The sequence below is a fragment of the Emys orbicularis genome, chromosome 20 (genome assembly GCF_028017835.1).
Source record: "Emys orbicularis isolate rEmyOrb1 chromosome 20, rEmyOrb1.hap1, whole genome shotgun sequence".
In the NCBI taxonomy this organism is placed as follows: domain Eukaryota; kingdom Metazoa; phylum Chordata; order Testudines; family Emydidae; genus Emys; species Emys orbicularis.
This window is the reverse complement of record NC_088702.1, coordinates 6,735,271-6,758,756: the sequence shown is the minus strand read 5'-3', so window position 1 is coordinate 6,758,756 and position 23,486 is coordinate 6,735,271. Positions and strand designations below refer to the sequence as shown.

General features: G+C 56.3%; 1 protein-coding gene across 1 annotated transcript; it reads left to right on the top strand.

Moving 5' to 3' along the window:
• The first annotated feature begins 265 nt into the window (after positions 1 to 265).
• CA14 (carbonic anhydrase 14) lies at positions 266 to 18,601 on the top strand. The gene is made up of 12 exons (XM_065420527.1): positions 266 to 323; positions 5,530 to 5,550; positions 8,828 to 9,007; positions 11,358 to 11,500; positions 12,744 to 12,839; positions 13,832 to 13,898; positions 15,815 to 15,972; positions 16,336 to 16,462; positions 16,585 to 16,686; positions 17,092 to 17,112; positions 17,628 to 17,712; positions 18,517 to 18,601. Exons 1-12 carry the CDS (start codon positions 266 to 268, stop codon positions 18,599 to 18,601), a joined length of 1,143 nt encoding a protein of 380 aa, XP_065276599.1.
• The last annotated feature ends 4,885 nt before the right edge of the window (positions 18,602 to 23,486 follow it).

Genomic DNA, 23,486 nt, shown 5'->3' with positions numbered 1-23,486 from the left:
AGCCGCCTCCGGGAGCCACCTTAAAAACTGCTCACCCCTGTCGCACTGCCTGAATGGCAATCGTGAGTGGCATGAGGTCTGTGTCTGAAGTCAAGTGGAAAGTGGAGAATATCCCATTGGTCACCAGACTTCAGAGCTGCGCCTTTCCCCTCCAGCTGAGGAAGAGAAGGGTGGGATCCTCTCTGGGGCATATTTATTATCCCCCCCAAAATCAACTTTTTTCCTCCCCCCCAAAATCACCGGCCACAACTCTGTGCTTTGGAAGATGCTTCTCGCTTTAATCCTCCTGCAGGGTTTTCCCCATGCCCTGGCTGCAAATCATGGTAAGTTGCATTGCTTATAAAGACGTGGATGTCGGGCTCAACTCAGCCTTGCCACAGCTCTGGGTGCTACTGGCTGGCTCTGGGTGCTACAGCGGAGGGGGTGTGTGTTGGGGGGTGGCTGGATTTTTTTTGGGGAACCCCCAAAGAGTGCAGCACTCTGTTCCTTTCTTGTGTCCACAATGGAGCTACTGTTCCAACTCCCATGGGCCACTCAGCCTTTTCTTTTGTCTGCTTTAGAAACCAATTTCCTAAACAAATGGCACACCAAATGCTTTGTGATGCTTTCCAGCCAGTCACAGACGTGAACAAACTCCGCTTACAAGTACCCCGCAGAATTTCTGCAAAGAGCCTGGGTTACTAGTTATTCCCTCCAGGCCTGATCCTGCATCATCAACATCAGTGGGCACAGGATCGAGCCCTCAGGTCCCTGCTCCAAAGACATTACGCTAGGATCAGGGGCGCTGGAGCAATTTTTATAGTGGGGGTGCTGAGAGCCCTTGAACCAAACTGTAAACCCTGGATATATTGGAAACCTCTGCAAGCCAGGGGATGCGACAGCACCCCTAGTACCAGCACCTATGCTGGGATCCCCGACTGAGCTGTGTGCTAAATTGAAGCAAGTATCCTTCAGAGCAGGGTTTAAAGCCGAGAAGGTGTTGAGAGAAAGTGTTCAACAAGCAGGCTAACCGTTGGCATCCCAAAGCTCCCTTTAAAGGCAGAATTTGAGGCCTCCCCTTAATCCTAATGCATTTCGCAGGGGCATTTCTTCCGAGGTTATTTATTGCGGATTTCTTCGCTGGCTGTCGACAGCTCTGAATCTCCTTCAATATTTGTGCCTGACTCCTGTTGACTTACACGGACACTGTAGGAGCCGGTTGATTTATCCCCGCTGATTGTGCTTTAAAAATATAACCCAGACTCGGTGACCTGTAAAATGCCACCAAAAATGTAAATATCGGCAACAGGTTTATATATACACCCCAAGGCCCTTTAGGAAATCGCAGTCCCTTATTCCAGCAGCCATATCCCCATCATGATAAGAGCTGAGCATTCTGGACTCAGCACTTTCCAGGATTGGGGCCGGTGGCCGATACCAAGACCTAAATGTCATGGAGGTTGCTGCGTGGGCTTGGGTGACTGAAGTTCTGCATGATCAAGGGGATGTTCGCTGTAATTAATATGCATCCAGGGCTGTGACCCTTTTTGGTGTCAGTGAGGTTGAGTGTGTCCTGTATGTGTAATTCACCTGGATTTATGGGCTTTCGGGGGCTGCTCTTTGATGCTTGAAATGTTGGAGTCTTTAGAAAACTGACCCTAAAGGGAAGTTGCGCGAATCCAAAATTGCTGTGATATGGTCATTTCCTGGGCTCCGCAATTCACCTTTCAATCCGCAAACCGGATTATTCATTTATTGAGCAAAGCGGGCTGTAAAGAACGGTAACCGGACACTGTGCAGCTGTCCTGACTCAGGCAAAGCTCAGCGGGCTGCGTAAAGATTTTAAGATATTATTTAAAAAAATAAGGCCGTTGGGGGTGTCAATGCTGAAATCTCTTTGTATCAATGGATTTGGATCCTGAGGATTTTTCGCTGCTGGGTGGAGCTAACCCTGTGATTATGTCATAGAGAGTAGACGTGATATGTCGGGTAGATTAATTCTATTCTTTGATCAACAGTGATCAGTAGCTCAAACAGTGCCAGGGCAGATGCAGCAAGTGGGCAGAATAGTAGACTTTATGAAAACAGGTAATAAGGACAGCTGGACAGAAAATGCTTTGGATTTTTCCATGGAAAATTTTGACTTTTCGTTGAAAAATGTCATCTGAAAATTGCCCCAAAAGTAAGTGTGTGTGTGTGTTGGGGGGTGGGAGGGGGGAGTGTTGAGGGAAAAAAAACCCCAATGGGTTTTGGCCAAATATTTTCAGTTTTCTGAAGAAAAATAAAAAAATGTCAAGGGAAAGCAGACACGCGCTACAATCATTTTCATTGATTCAAACCCCAATTTTCAGCCAGACCTTTAAATAAACCTGATTTTAGCATGAAAAGTAACTCGCCAAGTCCCAGAGGACGGGACTGTTCCCAGCGACTGTGTCCTGTGACTCTCTGGTTTTCATTTGCACAGTTCCCCCTGGAATCTTTTCATCAAGAGCCTGATCCAAAACTTGCTGCAAGCCAATGGAAAGATTTCCATGGGCTTCGGATCAGGCCCCAAATCGGTCTCATTAGCCCAAGCCTGGGAGCAGACTGGGAATCCCTTTTCCTAATGGCCTGACTTTTCAGTCTCAAACAAGCCTTGGAAGCGTTGGGTTTGTGCAGGGAAACGCTCCTGACAGGTCTGTAGCAAAACAGTAATAAGGCAAATAAATGCCACATATAGAGCCACATAGGGCCCGAGCCTGCTCTCACTGACATTACAGGCAAAACACCTAACAGAGCAGAGATGTATTGTTTGTTTCATTTGACTGCTTTAAAACTTAGGCCAGATTCTGCTCTAAATTACCCCGGGTTAAATCTGGAGTTGCTCCACCATCTTCAGTAGCATTACTCTGGATTTACACCCATGTAAACAGGAGCAGAATTTAACCCATCATGCACAAAAGGAGACGCAACAAACAAAAGTAATAGGCTTGCGAAGCATTCCCACCTCTAGTCCCAGAGCTGGGCTCTGCAAACAAGCTGTTCTACTATCTGAGCACTGCTTGAGACGCACATGAACGTCAACACTGTACCGTCACGGCTGGGCCTGAGAGGGCTGCAACGCGCTAATTTCTGCGAAGAAATGTCATCTCATCAGCTCACATGCTAGTACCAGGCCAGCCGGTGCCCCTCTTACCCCGCAAGCGAGCCCACTGAAATCAGCCAGGCTGCTTGGGGTGTAAGGCAGTAGGCAATGTTAGTCACGATGGGAGAAGAAGAGGTGATTGTACTGCTTTACGCCGCCCTGGTGAGACCGATGCTGGAACGCTGTGTCCAGTTCTGGGGTCTGCACTTTAGAAAGGATGTTGAAACATTGGAGCAGGGGCAGAGAAGAGCAACACAAAAAAGAATTGAGGGCTGGAAAAAAATGTCTGACAGCGAGAGACTCCAGCAGCTCAATCTGAGTGTATCAGAAAGAAAATCCAGAGGTGACTTGATTATGGTGTATAAGTACTTTCACGGGGAGAAAACACTGGATACTCTTAATGTAGCTGAGAAACGCAGCTCAAGAACCAATGGCTGGAAGCTGAAGTCAGACCAATTCCAATTCAAAGCAGGGCAGACTTATTTTTTACCAGAGAGGGGGATTAACCAGTGGAACAAACCGCCTGGGGAAGTGGTGGATTCTCCAGGTCTTGAGGTCTTTATAGCACAACTGGAGGCCTCTCTGGAAGACTTTGAGTCAAACACAAGTTACTGGGCTCAACATAGGGGAACTGGGAGTGGGAGGAGTTCTCCGGCCTGGCTTACACAGGAGGTCAGACCAGGTGATCTAATGGGCCCTTCTGCCTTCACAGTTTCTGACTCTGATCCTTATAATTTACGTGGGTATTTCTGGGGGAGGCCTCTGTCTGGGAGGTGAAGATTCACCCCAACGAGAAGACATGCGTGTGGTTTAACTGGGCGGCAAAGGGGTCCAGCTGGCCCTGGTTAGCATTAAGAGACGATTAGGAATTGAATCAGCCCCATAAAGTTTGTTTCCAACAGCGGCCAGTACAAGCAGCTTAGAGAGCGGAGCGCAGACGCTGAGCCCGGTTCTCCACTGCCCTGCCCCTCGCGCTGGCCTTTGCACCAGTGCAAAGTGCTACTGAATTAGAATTAGCAGCTGGGGGCTGCTGGCAGAGACTGCCCCAAGGTGCAGGGCAGGCAGAGAATGGGTCCCTTTGAATCTTTGGCCCTGGGGTGGAAAAGCACAAAGGAGCCCATGGTTCTCTCTGCCCCCAAATGTCTCTTTAAATGTGTTTGCCAAGCTGAGGGGTTAATTTTAGCTCAAGTCTCTGCCACCGGGACCTGCTGCCCTTTTAACAAGAGAGCCGCTAATCTCGCCCAGCCCCTGGCTCCGCTTCAGCTTCCGTTTCTCCTTTTCTGCCCATGTCCTTTTTGTTTGGGCGCAAGAGTTTTAGGGGTAGTGGGAGAAAGCGGCTCAGAGATGGGACTGAAGGCAAGTGCCACCCCCAGGTGAATGTGTCTTACGAAAGCCCGTAATTATAGCCCCAGCTAGGAAAGGTTGGGGTTTTGCGCTCATGCTTTTAGCTCCAGAGGTGCCCCGTTCCATGGGCGCCGACTTCCCCTCTGCCCGGTGGGTGCTCGACCCCCTCCCGCCCCTGGCCCCGCCCCGGCATCACCCCTCCCTCAAAGCCCCCGCCCCCATTCCACCCCCCTCCCCCAAGTCCCCGCCCCTGCCCTGCCTCTTCTCCGCCTCCTCTTCTGAGTGCGCCGCGTCCCCGCTCCTCCCCGTCCCTCCCGGAAAGTCCTAAGCGCCACCAAGCAGCTGTTAGGCAGCAGGGGGTGGGAAGCGCTGGGAGGGAGGGGGAGGAGCAGGGATGCGGCGCGCTGCAGGGGGGAAGAAGGCGAGGATGGGGAGAGCTTGGCTGCCGGTGGGTGCGGAGCACCTGCTGATTTTTCCCCATGGGTGCTCCAGCCCTGGAGCACCCACGGAGTCGGCGCCTATGCCCCGTTCGATCCCTAGCATGTTGGCCAAAAAGAGCAGCTGTCACAGCAGCAGGGCCGAACGTGCTAGCCAGGGTTTGACTGTTTGCTCATCCTGCACCGGGAGCAGGGTGACCTCTTCCCAGCCTGCTGTTAGAGGAGCAGTTAAGCAAGGCAGGGCACTTCAAAGAGAAAAGGAGAACAAAACCTGGGCAACAATAGGGTCTGGTCCATCGCCCCATTGAAAACCACTCTCTTTTGACTTCAATGGATGTTGGCGCAACACGTTTGATCCCAAAGCTCTTTGGGGGAATTATTTCCCCACACGGAAAGGCAGCCACTTCTGGGGTGGAACCTGGCAGCTCTTTAACAGCCACATGGAATCTCATTCAGAAGAGGGAGTGAAGGAGGATACTGACTGAGACCGCACGGGTGGCAGGATGTAAAGGCAAGGGGTTGGATTTGTCCTGGACCCTGGGGGAAATGCTCAGGGGTCTTTAAGGCTTACAGGTGGGAGGGGATATTGAGGCAGACTCAGTGTTAGTTATGCTGACTAAGCGCTTTTGTTTGCTTGCTTTGCAGCTTCCCACTGGACATATAAAGGTAAGGTTGGAAGAGGATTTTATTCTGGGCTTTCTCCCATTCAGTTCCTCCTCTTCCAGGCCCCAGTTCCCTTCTGCTAGCTCAGCGAGGCAGGATGCAATGCCTTCCTGCCAACACCATGCCCACGCTGGCTAGCAGGTGGCAATGGACGGTGATTGATGTTGCCCTCCTCCTACTGGGGGTTGAGTGCACTATTTGTGCAGCAGCTCCAGCTGCTGCCAGCCTGGCAGAGAGCTGGGGTCTCCCCACAGACGCCGCCTGCTCAGGAGATGCTCAGACCAAGGAGGCCTGGCCAATCAGGGGGCGCTGCAGAGTGTCTCTTGGCCTGTCCCTGGTCCTTTCCAGCCAAGGAGCTTCGAGTGCTTTGCAAAGCCTCAGTGATTAAACCCAGCACCCCATGCGGGGGTAGGGGAGGGGACACACACATTAGTCCCATTTACACAGGGGGAAAGGGAATGACTTAGCGGTAGACCCAGGAATAGAACCCAGAGATCCTTGATTCCAGCCTCCTCCTCTAACCACTGTACACCACCCTCTTCCAGAGCGGAGACGAGAACTCAGGAGTCCTGGCTCACTGTGTGCTCTAACCACTAGACCCCACCCCCCTTCCACAGCTGAGAAAAGAACTCAGGAGTCCTGGCTCCTAGACCCTGCTCTAACCAATAGGCCTCACCATTTCCCAGACCCAGGAACAGAACTCAGCGGTCTGATTCCTACTGGCCTCTGTGGGTGTTATGCGTATCCTGCAGAGAGAGAACTGGATGCCTGGGTTCTGTCCCCAGTTCTGAGAGGACAATGTGGTCTAGTGGTTAGAGCAGGGTGGCTGGGAGACAAGATTCCTTGTTTTTTTTCTCAGCATTGGGAAGGGGAAGGTTGGAGCAGGGAGGCCTGGGGCTTCAGGACTCCGGGGTTCTGTCTCCAGCTCTGGGAGGACAATGTGATCTAGTGGTTAGAGCAGGTGCACAATGAGACAGAACTCCTGGGCTCTATCCCAGGCTTTAGAAGGGAGCATGGCCTTGTAGTTACAGCAGGGGAGTGATTCATCTCTTCCACAGCAGGACAGGTCTCCAGGGGTCCTGACTCCCAGTCCCCTGCTCTAACCACTGTACCCCAAACCCCAGTCCTTACCCAGTGCTTTAGCCCTTGGCCCCTGGCTTTGCGGGAGTGTTAGGCCTCCTAGATTCTCCCCCAACTAGTTCCTATGCTAGAATGGCCCCATTGTGTTCCCGGGGCCCTTATGTAACAGTGCTAGATCCACCATCCAGATCGCCAGCTAACTGCCTACAAGCCTAACAAATCCAATTAGCACAGAGCCAGCACCTATCTGAAAGTGCAGCCCAGAGCCAGCTGGGCACGGCTGATCCCATCGTACGGGGGTCAGACGTAATCCCCACCTAAGCTCGGGCCCTGAAAGCACAGCTTTGTGCAGGAACCTGGAAAGGGCAGCAGCAGGAACTCGTTTGAACCCGCGCTCGGAGGCCTGCCTGTTACCCGGCGGTGGAGGGGAGGGGGGCAGGGAGGGGACTTTGGCTGAGCAGGCAAGCCCATTTGCCCCAGCAGACCCAAGCCACGTATGAGACGCCTGTGCATTTTTTACATGGCAGGCATGGATGTCGAGCGCCCTAGGCCCAGAGGCTTCTGGGAGCTCCTAGCAACAGCCAGACGGGGCACCGAGAATGTCTGTATTCTGTGGGTATATCTGATTTGGAGGTTCTTTGTTTTCTGGGTAACTTCAGGTCCAGGGCCAGTGGAAGAACAATGGCGCAGTGGCAGGAAAATCAAACAGCTTTATCTGTGCTTCCCCAGTTGGAAAATGTTTCCAGCAAACTAATTACCATAGCAGAGATTACATTCAGATGCAAATAACTGTGGGGCTCTGGCCTCCCTTCCCAAGCTGGGTCCTTCATACAAAAGCCTCCTCATTCAGCCAGCGCTGGAGAAAACCCGATTTGCCTTGTAGTGGCCTTGGTGAGGCAGAGTCGCCTTTTAAAAGCGGCCTAATTAGGCTGGTTCCAGCCCTGCCAGATAGGGACACGCACGGGAAAAGTGAAACAGGCATAGCCTAGACAGTGACGTGCGTTATTATAACCACTTATTCACGGTTATTTTGATTTTGGGCATTTTCCTGAACAGAAAGAGAACTTCTAACAGGGCTCTCGCGTCCAGCTCCTCAAAGGTCTTTAGGCACCTAATTCCCCTGGTAGATAGCTAAGTCCAGGTGACTTTGCCACACAGGCCAGAATTTGTAAGTGCTCTGCACCCATAATGAGACCAGATTTTCCTAAGCGATCAGGGTGCTTATCAGCTGTTGAGGTCTTTGAAAACCCCGTTGTGCATGTCACGGTGGGAGCTGAAAGCTCCTGGAAATCCATATCCAACGGAGGGTGCTGAGCGGTTCTGAAATTCTGCTCCAGAGCGCCTAGGGAAATCTGGCCCGTCGGGAAAAACACAGTCATACAAAGCAGATTATTGTGACTGATGCAGCCACTGGAAATGGTCTTGGTGCCAAACCAAAGAGAGGCACCAAAGAGCTTCACGTCTAAATCCAAATTGCCTATAGAAACCCTGTCTAGAGCTTGTCTCTACTGAGCGTTTTATCTGTCTCCTGTCCAAGCACCTGCCATGCATTTATAGATTGATCCTCATGGCCCCACCCTTTGGAAAGCATCATTCTCCCCATGTTACGCTCTGTGGTAGTCAGGACTGAACCCCGTTGCCCGCGTCCCAGCGCCGAGCCACAAAGCCAGCCTTTCTCCTGACATAGGACTGGTCCTTGCACGAGTGAAGTGAGGCATAGCTGTAAAGAGCTTGGTGCTACGCAGGGGAGATTGCGCGATCCAGTGGTTACGGCAGGAAAATGGGAGCCAGGACTCCTGGCTTCAAGGCCCAGCTCAGGGGCGGGGGCGGGAAAGGAATCTGGTGATTAGAGTAGGGGACTGGGCGTCAGGACTGCTGGGGTGTCCAACTTACTGCTGCTGCGTGACCCAAGGAGCAAGTCACGTCCCCTCTCCGCGCCCTCATTCTTCCCCCATGGAACAGGGATTGTCCCTTCCAGCTGCAGCTCCTGGGAGGCTTTGAGATTCCCCAGATGGGAGGCGCTGCTGAAATGCTGAGCGTTGTCACGGCCACAGCTGTGTATGGCGCGTCGTACCGAGGGTGGGGGTGTGAAATCGCGCTGCCGGGGCCAGAACTGGCCCACACACAAATCTAGCTGGTAGAGACACCTCCCCGCCCCCTCCCCAAGGGGCTTGACCCCCCCTGCACTCTCTGTTTTCAGGCCCCCACGGCCAGGCGCACTGGTCAGATGACTACCCGGACTGCGGGGGGCAGGCCCAGTCCCCCATTGATATCCAGACCAAGTCTGTGCAGCACGACCCGGCCCTGCCGCCTATTGAGCTCCAGGGATACCAGAGCCCTGGGGCTGGGGCCTTCACCCTCTTCAACAACGGGCACACAGGTGAGGCTGCAGTCGGGGCGGGGCGGGTGTTACCCCAGGAACGGAGGGGCATCACCAGGTGGGCTGGGACCTTCCTGTTTCTCCCTAGGAGCCTCAAGAGCACTGTCTGTGCCTTCTCTGTGCCCCTCCGCACAATCTCACTGCTCAGAGCAACAGTCTCCTCCTCCGCATCCCCAGGCCTGCCTGCGCCCTCCCCTCGCCAGCCTTTTCCATCCCCCTTCCTGCTGCTCGCACAAGAGCCCCCTCCTCTGCCGCTCCCCTGCTGCGGCAGCCTCTCCGTATCCCCCTCTCTCGGCAGCTACTCATCCAGTTAAACCTCACTAGGAAATGCAGGCAATGCCCCACTGCTGACTCTGCCCCCCCCCCCAGCCTCCTGCATGGCACCGGGAAGCTGCCCCGTTACTATGGCACCGAGGAGTTGTCAGCCATTGCCCCGTTGCTATGGCACTGCAGACTGGTCAGCCATTGCCCCGTTGCTATGGCACCAGGGAGCTGTCAGCCATTGCCCCGTTGCTATGGCACTGCAGACTGGTCAACCATTGCCCCGTTGCTATGGCACCAGGGAGCTGTCAGCCATTGCCCCGTTACTATGGCACCGCAGACTGGTCAGCCATTGCCCCGTTGCTATGGCACCGGGTGGGGAGCTGCCAACGATTGCCCCGTTGCTATGGCACCGCAGACTGGTCAGCCATTGCCCCATTGCTATGGCACCGGGTGGGGAGCTGCCAACGATTGCCCTGTTGCTATGGCACTGCAGACTGGTCAGCCATTGCCCCGTTGCTATGGCACCGGGTGGGGAGCTGCCAACGATTGCCCCGTTGCTATGGCACCGCAGACTGGTCAGCCATTGCCCCATTGCTATGGCACCACAGACTGGTCAGCCATTGCTCCATTGCTGACCCCTGGCTCTCAGCCTTGTTGGGGTCCCAGGGACATGCCATGTGGGGAGAAGTCATGGATAGCTCCTTCCCCAGGCGTTTCCCTTGGGAATTATAATCAGATCCAGCCGGTCCCACCCCCTGGGAAGGTCTCTCACTGGGGCCCCCTAGGAGGGGCTGAGGCCTGGGAGTGCCAGGTGAGGGTCATGCACTGCAGACCAGCCGGCCCCAGTCCCAAAGTGGGGCAAACTCGCCCGCCAGGCACTAGACTTCACAGAGCCCAGTGCAGCGAGCCCCCTTGGCAGAGCTTCCCCTGCCCCTCCAGGATGGGCAGTGGGGAGGGACAGCCCTCTGGAGAAAGAGGAACCCAAATCAGTGCACACAGGGCATGGCAGGGTCTCCCAGACCCACTGCTCAGCCCCTCCCAGCCCAGTGCATCACCCCCAGCCTGGAGCAGGGGCGAGTGAGAGAGGTGGTGTGTTGGAGGGGGGTGTTGGCATGTAGTTGTGACTGGGGGTGTATGTGGAAAGGGGAGCATGTGTGTATGTGTGTGGGGGGGGTATGACAGGATGTTTGTGTGATGTGTGTGTAGGGAGGGGAGTGTGTATGACAGTGTGTGTGCACAGAGAGGGGTGTGTGTGGAGATTGTGTGTTTGACAGGGTGTTGATGTAGAGAGGGCAGTGTGTGTGTAGGGCATGTGTTTGTGTTGAGTGGGCCCATGGGAGGGCGTGTGCTTGTGTGACAGGGCGTTTGTGTGGAGGGGTGTGTGTTGGTGACAGGGTGGTGTGTGTGTGGCATGCGAGTGTGGGGAGGTGCATGTGTTTGTGTGGAGCGTTGAGGAAAGTGGAGTGTGTTTGTGTGTGCGTAGGGAGGTGTGCGTGTGTATCTCTGGGGCGTAGCGGTGCAGGGGTCAGGGAGGGCGGAAGGGGTTTCACAGCGTTGCCAGCACTTGTACCTGTCTGGCAAGTATTGGGATATTCAGCGTTGGAGGCAGGGCGAGACGCGAGACTCTTAGCTTTGGCGAATAGTTTCTAGCCCACCTGGTTCTGGAGACCAGCTTGAGAAGCTGACCCCAGTGCTCCCAGGGACCAGAAGGCAGGAAAAGACCCTGCCCCTGATTCTTTGGGTCACATCTCCTGCTGTCGTGGGGCCGGCTTTGGCATTCTGAGGCCAGGACTCGTCCTGTTTGAACACAGGGGGTTGGCGATGCGGGATGCATGAGGGGGGCCTCTCCTGCGCCTTCTGGCTCCTTGCCCAGATCCCAAAGGTCTGCACCGGTGATAAGGACGCCTTTCCCTGCACCGCACGCCCTAGCGTTCCTAGTGGGAGGGAGACGGCCCAGCATGGCCTCATCTCTGCTCCCCGCCGGCCAGAGCCTCCCAGCGGGCATCGGCAGCAAGGGCCCTAGGATGTACAGGGTTGGGAGACTCCGTGCCGTGCACTAACACCCCCTGGGCGTCTGTCCCTGCAGTGAAGATGTCCCTGCCCCCGTCCATGTTCCTCCGGGGCCTTCCGCAGACCTATGCGGCCATCCAGTTGCACTTCCACTGGGGCAGCAGGGGGCAGGCCGGCGGGTCGGAGCATCAGGTGAATGGGGAGGCTTTCCCTGCCGAGGTGAGTGTGCTCCTGCCCCAGGGTTGGGGGGCCGGAGGGCAGTTTTCTCATTGCCCCATTATCCTCTCCCTTCTTAGTCAGACCAGCTGGGCAATTGGGGCCAAAGCTACCCCAGGTGCAGCTCCACTGAAATCTATGGGGTTACCAGGTCCCACCCTCCCCCCAGGCTGCGAGACTTCCCCTAAAGCCAAAGGGTTTTAATTGGGGATGGAGGAGGAACCAGTTACTCCCTCTGTGCTGGTACCATCTGGTGGATAATCCCCACCCAGCCAGGTCTCCCGTTGGAGCCGTGGCGGGGGAGATTATACCTGGAACTGCCGCACTGGGGCTGGGCGATTAGAGGGGCCGGTGGAGGTGGGGGGGATTAGGAGGAGAAGAAAGGTCCTTTCTACCCTCCGGAAGCCACCGGTGCTTAGCATTAAACTGCTTAACGCTTGTGGGAGAGAGTCTGACGCAACGGGAGTCTGAACCCAGCCTCCAGCCTCCAATACGATCAGCCCTGGTGGGGCTAGCACAGTGCATTTGCCCCCGCTCCCCCCTACCCTTCTCTCCGCGGGAGGGTTTGCATCTCAGGTGCAGTCCATGCTTGTGTGGGGACCAGGCCAGCACGCATCTTAGCAATCAATGCAGCCGCCCGGGGGTGGGGTCGGTCCTGGGCTGGGGCCCCAAGGTCACCGATTCAGATCCAGCCCCGTGACAGAGAACCGAGCTGCTAGGGCCCCGATCCTGCAGCTGTTCCTCACCCGACTGGGTCCCGAGTCCCAGGAAGAGAAAGCGTGAGCAAGCTGGCGGAGCGCTGATGGCTCCACAGCGGAAGGTGTGGATGACGGGCCCTTCTCGGGATCAGGCCCGTTGGGGCTGGCAGGTTTGCAGAGGGCAGCGCGGGGCAGAGAGAAGTGGGATTGGGAGTGAAAGGGCGGCTGTGGGAAAAGGGAAGGGGGAGGCTGCCCAGCAGGCTAGGCCTGAAAAGGTGGGTTGTAAAACCCATTAGCCATTCCCCGCTGGCCCTGACTTGCCAAAGGGCAGCATGGTCCAGTGGGCAGAACACTGGGGAGCCCTGGGTTGTATTCCCAGCTCTGCCACTGAGCCCCCCGGGACGACCGTAGGCAAGTCCCTTCCCTTCCCTGTGCCTCTGTTAACCCCGTGAGCGGATGGTGCGCGGATACATTCACTAATGGCTGTGAGAGGGAAGGGGGCCCTGAGAGACTGCACCTTTAAGAATCTGCCCCCCCTCTCCCCGCAGCTGCACATTGTGCATTACAACTCGGAGAGCTACACGAACATCAGCGAGGCCAAGCAGTGGGCAGGTGGCCTGGCCGTGCTGGGCATCCTCATCGAGGTGAGCTCCCTGCCCGTGACCCACCGAGGCGGGGCAGCCTTGGTGGGTCCTACAATGCAGCCAGCCTGGGGGGAAGGGGATAAAGCTTGTACAGGCAACAGCCAAGCTTTCTCAGGGGCCGGTCCCCTGGAGACTACGGACCATCACCAACTTCCCCAGCCCCGGCTCCAAGTGCCAGGTGCGCTCCTCCTACCTGATGTAATGTAGCCACCCAGCAGCCAGCGCTGGTCATTTAAAAAAGCAACCCTACCAAATCAAACCATTCCACCGCACATTCACCTCTTCCCCTGGACAGAGCGTGCAAGAGAAAGAACCCCATGGGACAAATGTGAGTCACGCGGCTCAGTCCAGGACTGGCAGGGCCGGTGCAAGAAAGTTTCGCGCTCTAGGCAAAACTTCCACCTTGCGCCCCCCCCACCCAGCCCTGCGGCAGCTCCCCGCCCCCCCCGCCCTCAGGTGCCCCCCCCATGGCAGCTCCCCCCCCCGGGGAGCTGTGCGGCAGCTCCCCACCCCAGCTCACCTCTGCTCCGCCTCCTCCCCGAGCACGCCGCCCCTGCTCTAATTCTCCTCCCCTCCCAGGCTTGCGGTGCCAAACAGCTGATTGGTGCCGCAAGCCTGGGAGGCGGGAGAAGTGGAGCGGCTGCTGCGCTGGGAGAGGAAGTCTGATCCGCACGTGTCAGCACGCTGCCGGCAGCTCAGCACAGGAAAGCTGTAAAAAAAAATTGGGGGCACCGCTTTTTGGCACCCCCAAATCTTGGCACCCTAGGCAACCGCCTAGTTTGCCTTAATGGTAGCACCGGCCCTGAGGACTGGAAGATGCTCAGAGACTGCCGTGCCGAGGTGGTTCTAAGACCCCAAATAGAACAGAACGGGGCAGGCCCCCACTCAACCAGCCATATAACTGGGCCATCCAGCCTTGGCGTCTATTGTGAGCTTCCCTCCAGGGGCTCAGCTCTAACGTACAGCCTCTTGTTCTCCATTCCTTCCATCAGGTCGGCGACGTGGCCAACCCTGCCTATGACAACATCTTCGATCGGCTGAAGAACATCCAGTATGCAGGTGAGGCCATCAGTTCCCAGGCGGGGTGTGGGGCCTGGCTGTGGTACCGGGAAAGGAATTGTTTGGGGCGGCGGGGGTGAAGCTAAGCGGATGGGATGAGACTGAGCAGAGGACAGTACAGGGTAGATGTCAGGGCACATTTCCTAGCAGTGAGAGTCATTAGCTCCTGGCACCGATTTTATGACCAGAAGGGTCCATTGATTAGACCATCCAGGCTGAGTTCCTGTATCACACAGGCCAGCGAATCTCCCCCCTGTTATCCCTGATACTGGGCTAAACACACTTCTGGTCTGCTCCAAAGGGGCATTTAGTCTTCAGCTGCAGCCATCAAGAGACGGAGAATTCCCCGCTTCCCTGGGCAGTTTGTTCCAACGGTTAACCACCCGCCCTAATAAAGATTTGTGCCTTATTTCGGCTTTGAATTTGTCCAGTGTCAGTTTCCAGCCAAGGAAGCCTCGCTCTGCTAGATTAAAGAGCCCTCTGGTGCCTGGTATTTTCTCCCCGCAAAGGCACCTGTAAGTCGTAATAATTCACCTCTCCAGTTTGTTTTTGACAAGCAGATAGCCTCCCCTGGGACAGGGCGTGAGATCCGTGGCTAGGTTGGGACGAGAGCTGGGCGTCTCCTCCTCTAGGCGCCTTTGATAATGCCAGCCCTGGTCTTTCGGCTAGACCGGACAGAGCCCCAGAGCCTAGACGGTGTAGAAGGGTAACTCATTGCCAGCGCGCCCCCTCGCAGGTGGGCATGGCATAGCAGAGTCTTTTCCTCTGGTGTCCCCGGCTGATACCACCCCAGCCCTGCGGTGGCCACCATCCCCTGACTCGGCCCTCTGGCCAGGTCACACATGGTCCCAGCCTTTCCAGGGTGAGCTGATTCCCATACGGATAGTCCAGCTGCAGTGTATTGGGTCTTCAGACTTAATAGTCCTTTGCACCCCTTCCCACCAGTGCCTCCCTGCCACCTCCCTTGGAAACCCAGGCCCTCCTTCTCCACCTGGTTCCAGCCCAGGGACCCTGCAATAAACAGCTATGGTCTGTCTGCTCAGACCCTTGGCTTCCTCCCTGGCCTACGTCCTAGCCCAGCCTGCCTCTTGGCCTTTCCACCAGCCCCTCTCCGGGCACGCCCCTCCGCAGACCCCAAAAGGAAAACGCAGCAGTCACAGGGAACAAAGCACCCTGGCAGTCCCGTGCCAGGCCTACCTGCCCAAGGAAGGCTCTGCTGGTGTCTAGCAACCTCTGGGTAGCTCCAGGTCTTCTTTCAAGGGACTAGCGCAAGAGACGCTACTCCAGTCAGCCATTCCTGGGCTGGGTTTTTCCTCTTCCAACCCCTCCCTCCAGGCTTGACACCTCGCCCAGGTGTAACAGGTGGGGCTGACTAAGCTTACAGTCTCTCATTAACCCTTTCCCAGCCAGCATGGGGGTCTGTATATTCCCATCCCCATCAGGAACAATCCAGCAAGCCTACACAGGACGTTCTCCGCACTGAAACACGGCTGCTGCTTTAACCAGCCGCCTGGCTCTAAGGGTAATATTCTGAGTCTAGGAGTGGGTCTAGACCCAGCGCTGCAGAGAAGGAGCTGTGGCTGAAAGCAGCGTGTGCAATTGGGTGGGATTTAACACCCCTCCTTATTCGCTCTTCACGCTGGGCGGGGTGCCGATCAGGGGATGGAGGGTGAGCACCGGGATCTGCATCAAAAACCACCCAACATTCTAGGCACTCACTCAGGCAGCGGACGCGACCCCCTTGGGACTTTGGTGGCCAGGAGAAGAGACCCCACCCTCCCTGCGCCTCGTGTGGCCGTTGGCATCTGTGCCAAGTGCGTGCGGAAGGGAGGGGGGAAGAAGGGTGGAGAACAAAGCTCCAAATGTTGGCCCCCAAATTTGCGTCCCTAACACTGTCCCCTCCGGCACCCCTGCAGGTCAGAAAGTCTCCATCCCGCCCTTCAACGTTCATGAGCTGCTGCCCGGGCAGCTAGGCCACTATTTCCGCTATAACGGCTCCCTGACCACGCCGCCCTGTTCCCAGAACGTGCTCTGGACCGTCTTCCACCAGCGGGTGCGGATTTCCGCCTCCCAGGTACTCGCTCTTGTTTGGGCAGGATGCCCATGGGGCTCAGGGGTTCTAAAACAGCTGCCCCATTAGCATTCAAATTGCCCCAATGCCATGAGTCACGTACAGCTGGGGGGGGGGGGGGAGAGGAGAGACACCCCAGAGTCTAGACTAGAGCTAAGGGGGTCGGGATCATCTCTTCACTGAGCTGTGGAGAGTGTGAAAGGTGGTCCCAGGGCGGGGGGGGGGGGAGGAGGGCATCTCCTCACCATGCTGGGTGTAGGGGGCAATCCAAGACTTGGGGGGCATCTCTTCCCCATACTGTGCATGTGTGGGGACACCCCAGGACTTTGGGGGGGGCAATCTCCTCACAGCTCCATTCTCTTCCAGCTGGAGAGGCTGCAGGGCGGGCTGTACTCTACCAAAGCTGCGAACTCCTTGCCTGTGCCTCTGGTGGACAATTACCGAGCCCCTCAGCCGCTGAACCAGAGGGTGGTGTTCTCCTCCTTCCCCGTGGGTGAGTGCATCAGGCCCAGCTGGCACAGGTGGGGGGTAGCTGCAGGGCCCGGTGAGGGGAGAACAGGGCCCCCCTTAGATTTCAGCTGGTCTGGGGGATCTGACTCCTGTTTCTCTCCACAGGACGTCACCCTCTCATTAAGACTTCGGCTGCTACCTACCCCCACAGACCCCAGCCCAAGTGCAGCAACCAGTTTATAGAGCGATGCCCCAAGCTATATCCAGGTAGAATCCAGCTCCAAACACACAGGGCTCTAACCCCAGAGCCAAAGGGCGGGTGGTAGCATTAGGGCTTCTATCTTTCTGGCTGGAGTCGTTCGACTAGACTATGCCACACTGGAGAATACGCTAATAAACTGGCCATGTGGCACCGCTGCCCTCTGCTGGAGGGAATTAGAACTGCTCACCTGCACGTCATGAGCCCTGTACTGCACACAGCGACTGGGGACCCTCCGATAGAGACAGTGGGCTGGGCTTTTGGATCAGGAGGGTCTGAGTTCTAGCCCCATTGTCACCATGCTGTGGCAGCAGGACGACAACTGGGAGGTGACAACCACAGGGCCCGAGCCTGGCCTGGGCCCACATGGGGCGTTAGAGATCGTCAAAATCTGCCTCTCTCTTCTCTTGCAGGTCCCTCAGCCTACTCTGCAGGTATGGCCCTCTCTGTTATGCATAGTGGGGCTAGGAGGGGCCCATGGTGTATGGTCACGGCAGACGCACAGAGACTTTGGATAACACGCAAGAACCCCAAAAACAGAGAGAGAGAAAACAGGCTGCTCCTTGAGGCACAACGATCCCCCCCCAAGCTGGCTCCGTCCAGACTGACTCCAATTGCTACTGCCAGCAGGAATGCCCCCTCCCCTTCACACCCCTACACCCCTCTCTCTTAAAGGGATAACATGCAATTCCAACAGTCCTCAGCAGAGCACATCTGCCACTCATCGGCAATGGGGAACAGTGACTCTCAGCTGGGCAAAAGCCTGGGGACCCAGGAAAGTGCAGCTGGGAGCCACTGGAATGTGCTGTCACCGGGAATGACTGGGACCCTCCCTCCCCCTCCCCCCCCCTCCCCCCCCCGGGTCACTCCATCCCCGGCTCGCACTCTTGCCTCAGAGAGCCCCCTCCCCAAGCGCAGCCCTTACCCTCCCCTTTCCTTCCTTGGGCAGGTGAAATCGTTGCCATCGTTTTTGGGACCCTCTTCGGCTGCCTCAGCATCTTTCTCACCATCCACTTTGTGGTGAAGAGAATACGGTGAGTGGGGAGGGGCGCGGACCACGGGCCTGAGCCCACTTATAGCCCTGTCCCTGATTGTGCTGTCTCAGAGAGAGAGAGAGAGAGAGAGAGAGAGAGAGACTGGAGCTGCCAAAGGGCAGAGACCCTTAAAAACCTGTAGCTTCCAGATCCCAGCCAGGCTCCAGCAGCCTCTGTCAGCAGAGCAGGGCAGTGCCTGGCAAAGACCCCTGGCCAGAGCCCCAGCTGGTGTAAATGGGTGCCACTCCATTGGCACCAATGGGGGCAGATCCCCAGCTAGTGTAAATGGGTGTCACTCCATTGGCACCAATGGGGGCAGATCCCCAGCTAGTGTAAATGGGTGTCACTCCATTGGCGCCAATGGGGGCAGATCCCCAGCTGGTGTAAATGGGTGTCACCTCATGGGAGCCAATAGGGGAGAATCAGCTGTCGCTCCACTGGAGCCAATGAAGTGATGCTGATTTACACTAGCGGGGTGTCTGGCACCCCATGACCCCCAGGCTGTGCAGACATCCCACTACTCAGATCCCCTGAATTAGGGTGTGTCCCCGCCCCGCCCAGCTCCCCAGTTATTAACCAGAGCTGATCGCAGCAAGGGCGCAGCCTAGGTGACCAGCTGCAAGAACAGGGTAGCCGCAGGGGGAGCGGGCACATAGTCCCTGGGGAATTGGGGTCACTATGGGGGGAGTAGGTGCATAGCCCCTATAAGATTTGGGGTTGCTATGGGGGTGGAACAGGCACACAGCCCCTATAGGATTTGGGGGTTACCTTACCATTTCTGCTTGTCTCTTCTTCCTGAGCCAGAACGAAGAGGATCCGGGAGCAAAAGGACGTTGTGTTCAAATCCTCTTCCAGCCGTGCAGTGTCAGGCGACAGCCACTGCCCCTGAACCCCACAACTTGCCCCGACTCCTCTGCCTCGGCCCCCGTGGGGCAGCGACACAGACACCCCAGGGGCCGGCAGGCCTGGAGACGCACTAGGCAGTCTAGCTGTAGGAGTAATGCCCATGCAGCCTCAGGAGGTTTCCCTTAGGGGGTTACCTCCCACCCAGCCTGGGGAGGGCACACACAGCCGCCCCCCCAGGCACCGGGGCCCATCCTGCCTGGGGCTGGGAGTGACTCACAGCTGTTCCCATCGGCTGCCTGCTGGATGGCATCTGTGAGACGAGTCAGTGGGTCTCAGCCCAGTCCCTGTCACACAGCACAACACAAGCCCCCGTCACACCAACCCACCAGCAGGGCTGGTACTAACCGGACCCCTTGCCAGCAGGCCAGAGGTCTTGCATACTAACCCCCCAACCCCAGTGTACCTCTGCCTCAAGGCCAAGGCCCATGAGCAGGGCAGTGGGGGCCAGGGAGGGGAAGTTTGCTGTGCTGCTTACCTGGGCTGTACCTGCTCTGTGGTTTAATTGGGTGTCAACCATACATCTCTTGCCCGCAATGAACCCCCCAGCGCAGCCTGGCAAAGCAGCAATGCGGCGTGAGGGCACCATGCGTGACACACTGCCATTCTCCCTGATGCTGGCGTGTTGCAATGCAGAGCGGGTGTGGTGCATGGCACAAGGACGCTGTCTTCCCTGACACCGCAGCTTGCGGATCTAACCTCCCCAGGCTAAGCGAATCCTCGCCCTGTGCCAGTCCCATCTATGTCCCTGCCCCAGGGCTGTCAATGCACCGGGGAGAGGTAGCATCTCTGGTGCTTTGCAGCCTGCTAGCAAACGCAGCAGTTCGGGGCAGGCAGGTTGTTCTCCCGATGCTGGTCTGGACACAGTGGTTCTAACTGGAAATAAAACGCCTTCTCAGGCCTACCACGGAAGAGCCCCGATTCGCTTTGCTCTGCTGGGATTCAGGGCCAGCTCCTCAGCGGGACCAGCATAGCTCCAGGGCGCCCAGTTCTCCACCGCTGCACACCGCAGTGTGAACTCAGGCCCCCATCCTCAAATTGAGGCTCCTAAATTCTACTGATTTCAAAGGCCGTTAGGAGCCTAACTTACTAGGACCTAGGCCAGGAAAACATAAGGTCACACAGGGCCAGTGGGAGAACCAGAAATTAAACCCAGATCTCCTAGGCTATCTCCCTAACCACTGGACCATCCTTCCTGGAGGCTGTCCCTAACCAGCCATTTGGAAGGTGCCAGCATTTCTAGGAGTTGGATGCAAGCATCTCTGAGCATCAGGGCTTGTCTACACACAAAAGCTAATCTGGAATGAGGACGGGTCTGAATTGAAAGCGGATTAACTATTCCTGGTTAACTCCATGTGAGGACGCCCTTAAACCAGAATAAGAGTGCCTTATTCTGAATTGGCTTAATCCAAAATGGATTCTGTTCTGGAATTACTCACCCCATAGACAAGCCCTCGCAGAGACCTGAACTTTTACCAAGTAATTTGGCAGCAACATTTGCAGCCCCGCAGCCCCTGTTCTTCACGCAGGCCCAGAATGAGTCTGTTTCCCCTCTGGCAGGGAAGAGATTCATCAAAGGCAAATGGATCCTGAAAAAAATGCTCCTGTATGAAAACCCTTGTTAAAAAATAAAAGCAAGCGACCGTGTTCCTTGAAATCCCAGCACAGTCTTCTCCGAGGAAAGGATCTGGAACAGTGTGCGCAGTTCTGGTCTCCCATGTTTAAGAAAGATGAATTCAAACTGTAACAGGTGTTGAGAAGGGTGACTAGGATGATCCCAGGAATAGAAAACCTACCTTAGGAGAGGAGTAGCAGCGACTGGTTAGAACAGAATTCAGGGAATCGAGCCAGGACTCCAGGGTTCAACCTGTGGAGTACGGATTGCTGGTTAGAAGAGGGTGTCAGGACTCCTGGGTTCTATTCATGGCTCCTCCATGGACTTGCTTGGTGAACCTGGCCAAGTCGCTCCAGCTGTTGCTGTCAGAGCTTCCCCCTCTCCAAGAAAGGGTTCAAACTAACCTACATCCCACTGTTCATCCCTTAAAGCTGCAAGGTGCTTAGAGATCCTCAGGGAGGGAGGAAGAATTACTCCCTTTTCAGCATACGGGGCAGACTCTCCTCTCCCTGCCCCGGCCTCCCAGCCGCTCCACAGCCAGGCCTGCCTATTTACCCATTGTCCCTAAGTGCTGCCCTGTCCAGCAGCACAGGGTGGTTAGCCAGGGGGTCCCTGCAGCCCCCTTTCCCCACCTGGGGCACAACCCACTCTCCATCACCCCTCTCTGAGCCATCCTTTGCTGTGCAGCTGGGACTAGCATCCAGAGCCGGGCTGGGATGGTTGGAGCCTAGGAGGATCACACCAGCCTGAACCAGGGGCTGGTCTGATCCCCTGAAGAGGAAAGCTCCTGGGTAACCAGGATTTGGTATCCAAACATGAGGCTGAGGGGAGGGGGTGGAGGGATAGATCAGTGAACCTTGCACAAGCCCAGCTGGCAGCTCCAGAAATGCCCCCCGCCAGGGTGGGCACTGCAGAACTCCTGGGCTGCTTTGTAACCAAGGCCTCAAGCCCCTGGCCTCTCCAAAGCGCTGTGCCAACAGTAGCCTGGGATACTGGCTGCTAGCACCACAGCCAGTGCTGGCGCCAATGCCCATGGCAAGGCGCACGTGGGGCAGAGCGAACAGGGTCCCTGGGAGAAACTTACCAGCCTGTGCTAGGCAGGGGGGCGGCCGAGAGAATCTAATGGCCCCTTAAGCTGTAAGGCACGTGATGCCAAATAGGAAAGGGATGAGTCCCCCTAGGGGGAGAGCCAGGCTGCTCCAGCGGCTTGGGGTCTCCAGCTGGCCCCACTCTTCCTGCTGGCAATCAAGGGAGGATTTTTTTTTAGCCGCCCCCAAAAAAATCAAGACACTCACGCAGAGGAATCATAGAGTATCAGTCATGTGAGTTATCCCACCAAGTTATTCCAATCACATCATAATTCCTTAACTGTGCCAGGACTTCCAGTTCTCCCTGCTTGTTTCCCAGGCTTCTTGCATTTGTGTATAGGCACTTCAGATAACTCGCTGATCGTCCGGCTTTCTCAGTGTGAGGCAGGAGTCCTCCTCTCTTGCGCTCTCCTGCTCGTGCTTCCTCCCGGTATCCCACTTCCCCACTTACCTCAGGGCTTTGGTCTCCTTCCCCCGGTGAACCTAGTTTAAAGCCCTCCTCACTAGGTCAGCCAGCCTGCTTGCAACGATGCTCTTCCCTCTCTTAGTTAGGTGGAGTCCATCTCTGCCTAGCACTCCTTCTTGGAACACCATCCCATGGTCAAAGAATCCAAAGCCTTCTCTCCGACACCACCTGCGTAGCCATTTGTTGACTTCCACAATTTGACGGTCTCTACCCGGGCCTTTTCCTTGCACAGGGAGGATGGACAAGACCACCACCACCTGCGCCTCAAACTCCTTTATCCTTATGAAACTGGGGGGGGGGGGGGGGGGACACCTAGTCACAGCACTGCCTACCCACTCAGCTTCTGGATAGCTGCTGCCTCAGTTTCCTTGCTCTCCCCCCCCCCCCCCCCAGGAACTTTCATGAATTGAGGAACAGCTCTTAGGGCCTGGGGTCATTAACGACCCCCCACCTCACCTTCTCAGCTGGCCCAAACTCAGGGCTTTCAGTCCTGCCTCCTGCTGCTCTCCACACGCCAGCCTTCCTAGCTGTCTTCCACCCCACCCACCCCTTGCCTGGCAGCTAGGGAGAGGTGCACCATGTCCAGCGTCTTCTCCACCTGTTCTCTAGCAATTCCCAGGGCTTCCTACCTGCAATTTCCATTCTTTTCCTCCCAGGCTTCTGTTTTACCTCCCCACAGCCTGAGCTAGCCTCACCACCCACCTGGCAGGGTGCTCATTTTGTGCACATGGGGAGGAGGTGGGGCTGGATCCATCTCCCCTTAAAGGGCCAGTCCCCCAGTGGCAGAACCCCCCACCCGCACCCCACACACTCGTCCTGGGAAACATCACTCAGCAGCCTTTCGTCCCAGCCTGGCATCACTAGATAAAACTGCAGCAGCTCGGAGCCTGCCACTGACCGGAGCGATGGAGTGGGGCTTGGCCCAGCAGGGGGAGAGGGAAGATCACTGGGTGGTCTCACAGCCTACAAGTGAATGACAAAAAAAGGCACATTGCAATCAACAAAGCAACAGAAACACCAGCCAGGTAGCAACCAGCGGCTCTCGCCAGGCCCCCACAGGCCCAATTTGCCACCCTCCTCCTCTTCCTGGCAAACCAATTTCAGAGGCCAGAGCACCCCCTGGTGGCCAGCAAGATCGAAATCAAAAGCCCATCCCTGCACCAGCACGGAGCTTAACACAGGCCTGTGTTTTGGGCTGTGTCTTGTCCTAGCATTTAAAATTACCAGCATAGACATAGTCCCACTGCGCCATCTCTGCTGCTGCTCTGTGGATGATTGAGGATGGTGGAGCTGGCACCAGCGCCCCAGCTGGTTTTGAACCAAATAGGTTGCCAGGATTGAGAGTGATGGTGGGAGAAACCGGAGCCCGGACTCTTAAGGTAGGAGTGACCGGAAGCCAGGACTCCTGGGTTCTCTTCCCTCCTCTGTCACTGACTTACTGTGGGGTTTTAAGGCAAGTCTCTTTGCTTCTCTGTCCCTCAGTTTCCCCATCTGTTAAAAGAGAAGGATCGCTCTTCCCACACAGGCTGGGGAGATAGAGATTCACATGAAAGGTGCCTTAGAAATCCAGAGTATTAGGAAGGAGGCTCGGGAGACAGCCGCTCTAAAGCTAAAACAAAATAGAGTTGGGGCTTTTGTTCACTCGGGGACCTTCAGGTGCAGCCTGGACTCACCCCACAGCCCTGGGGAGGGAGGTTTTTGG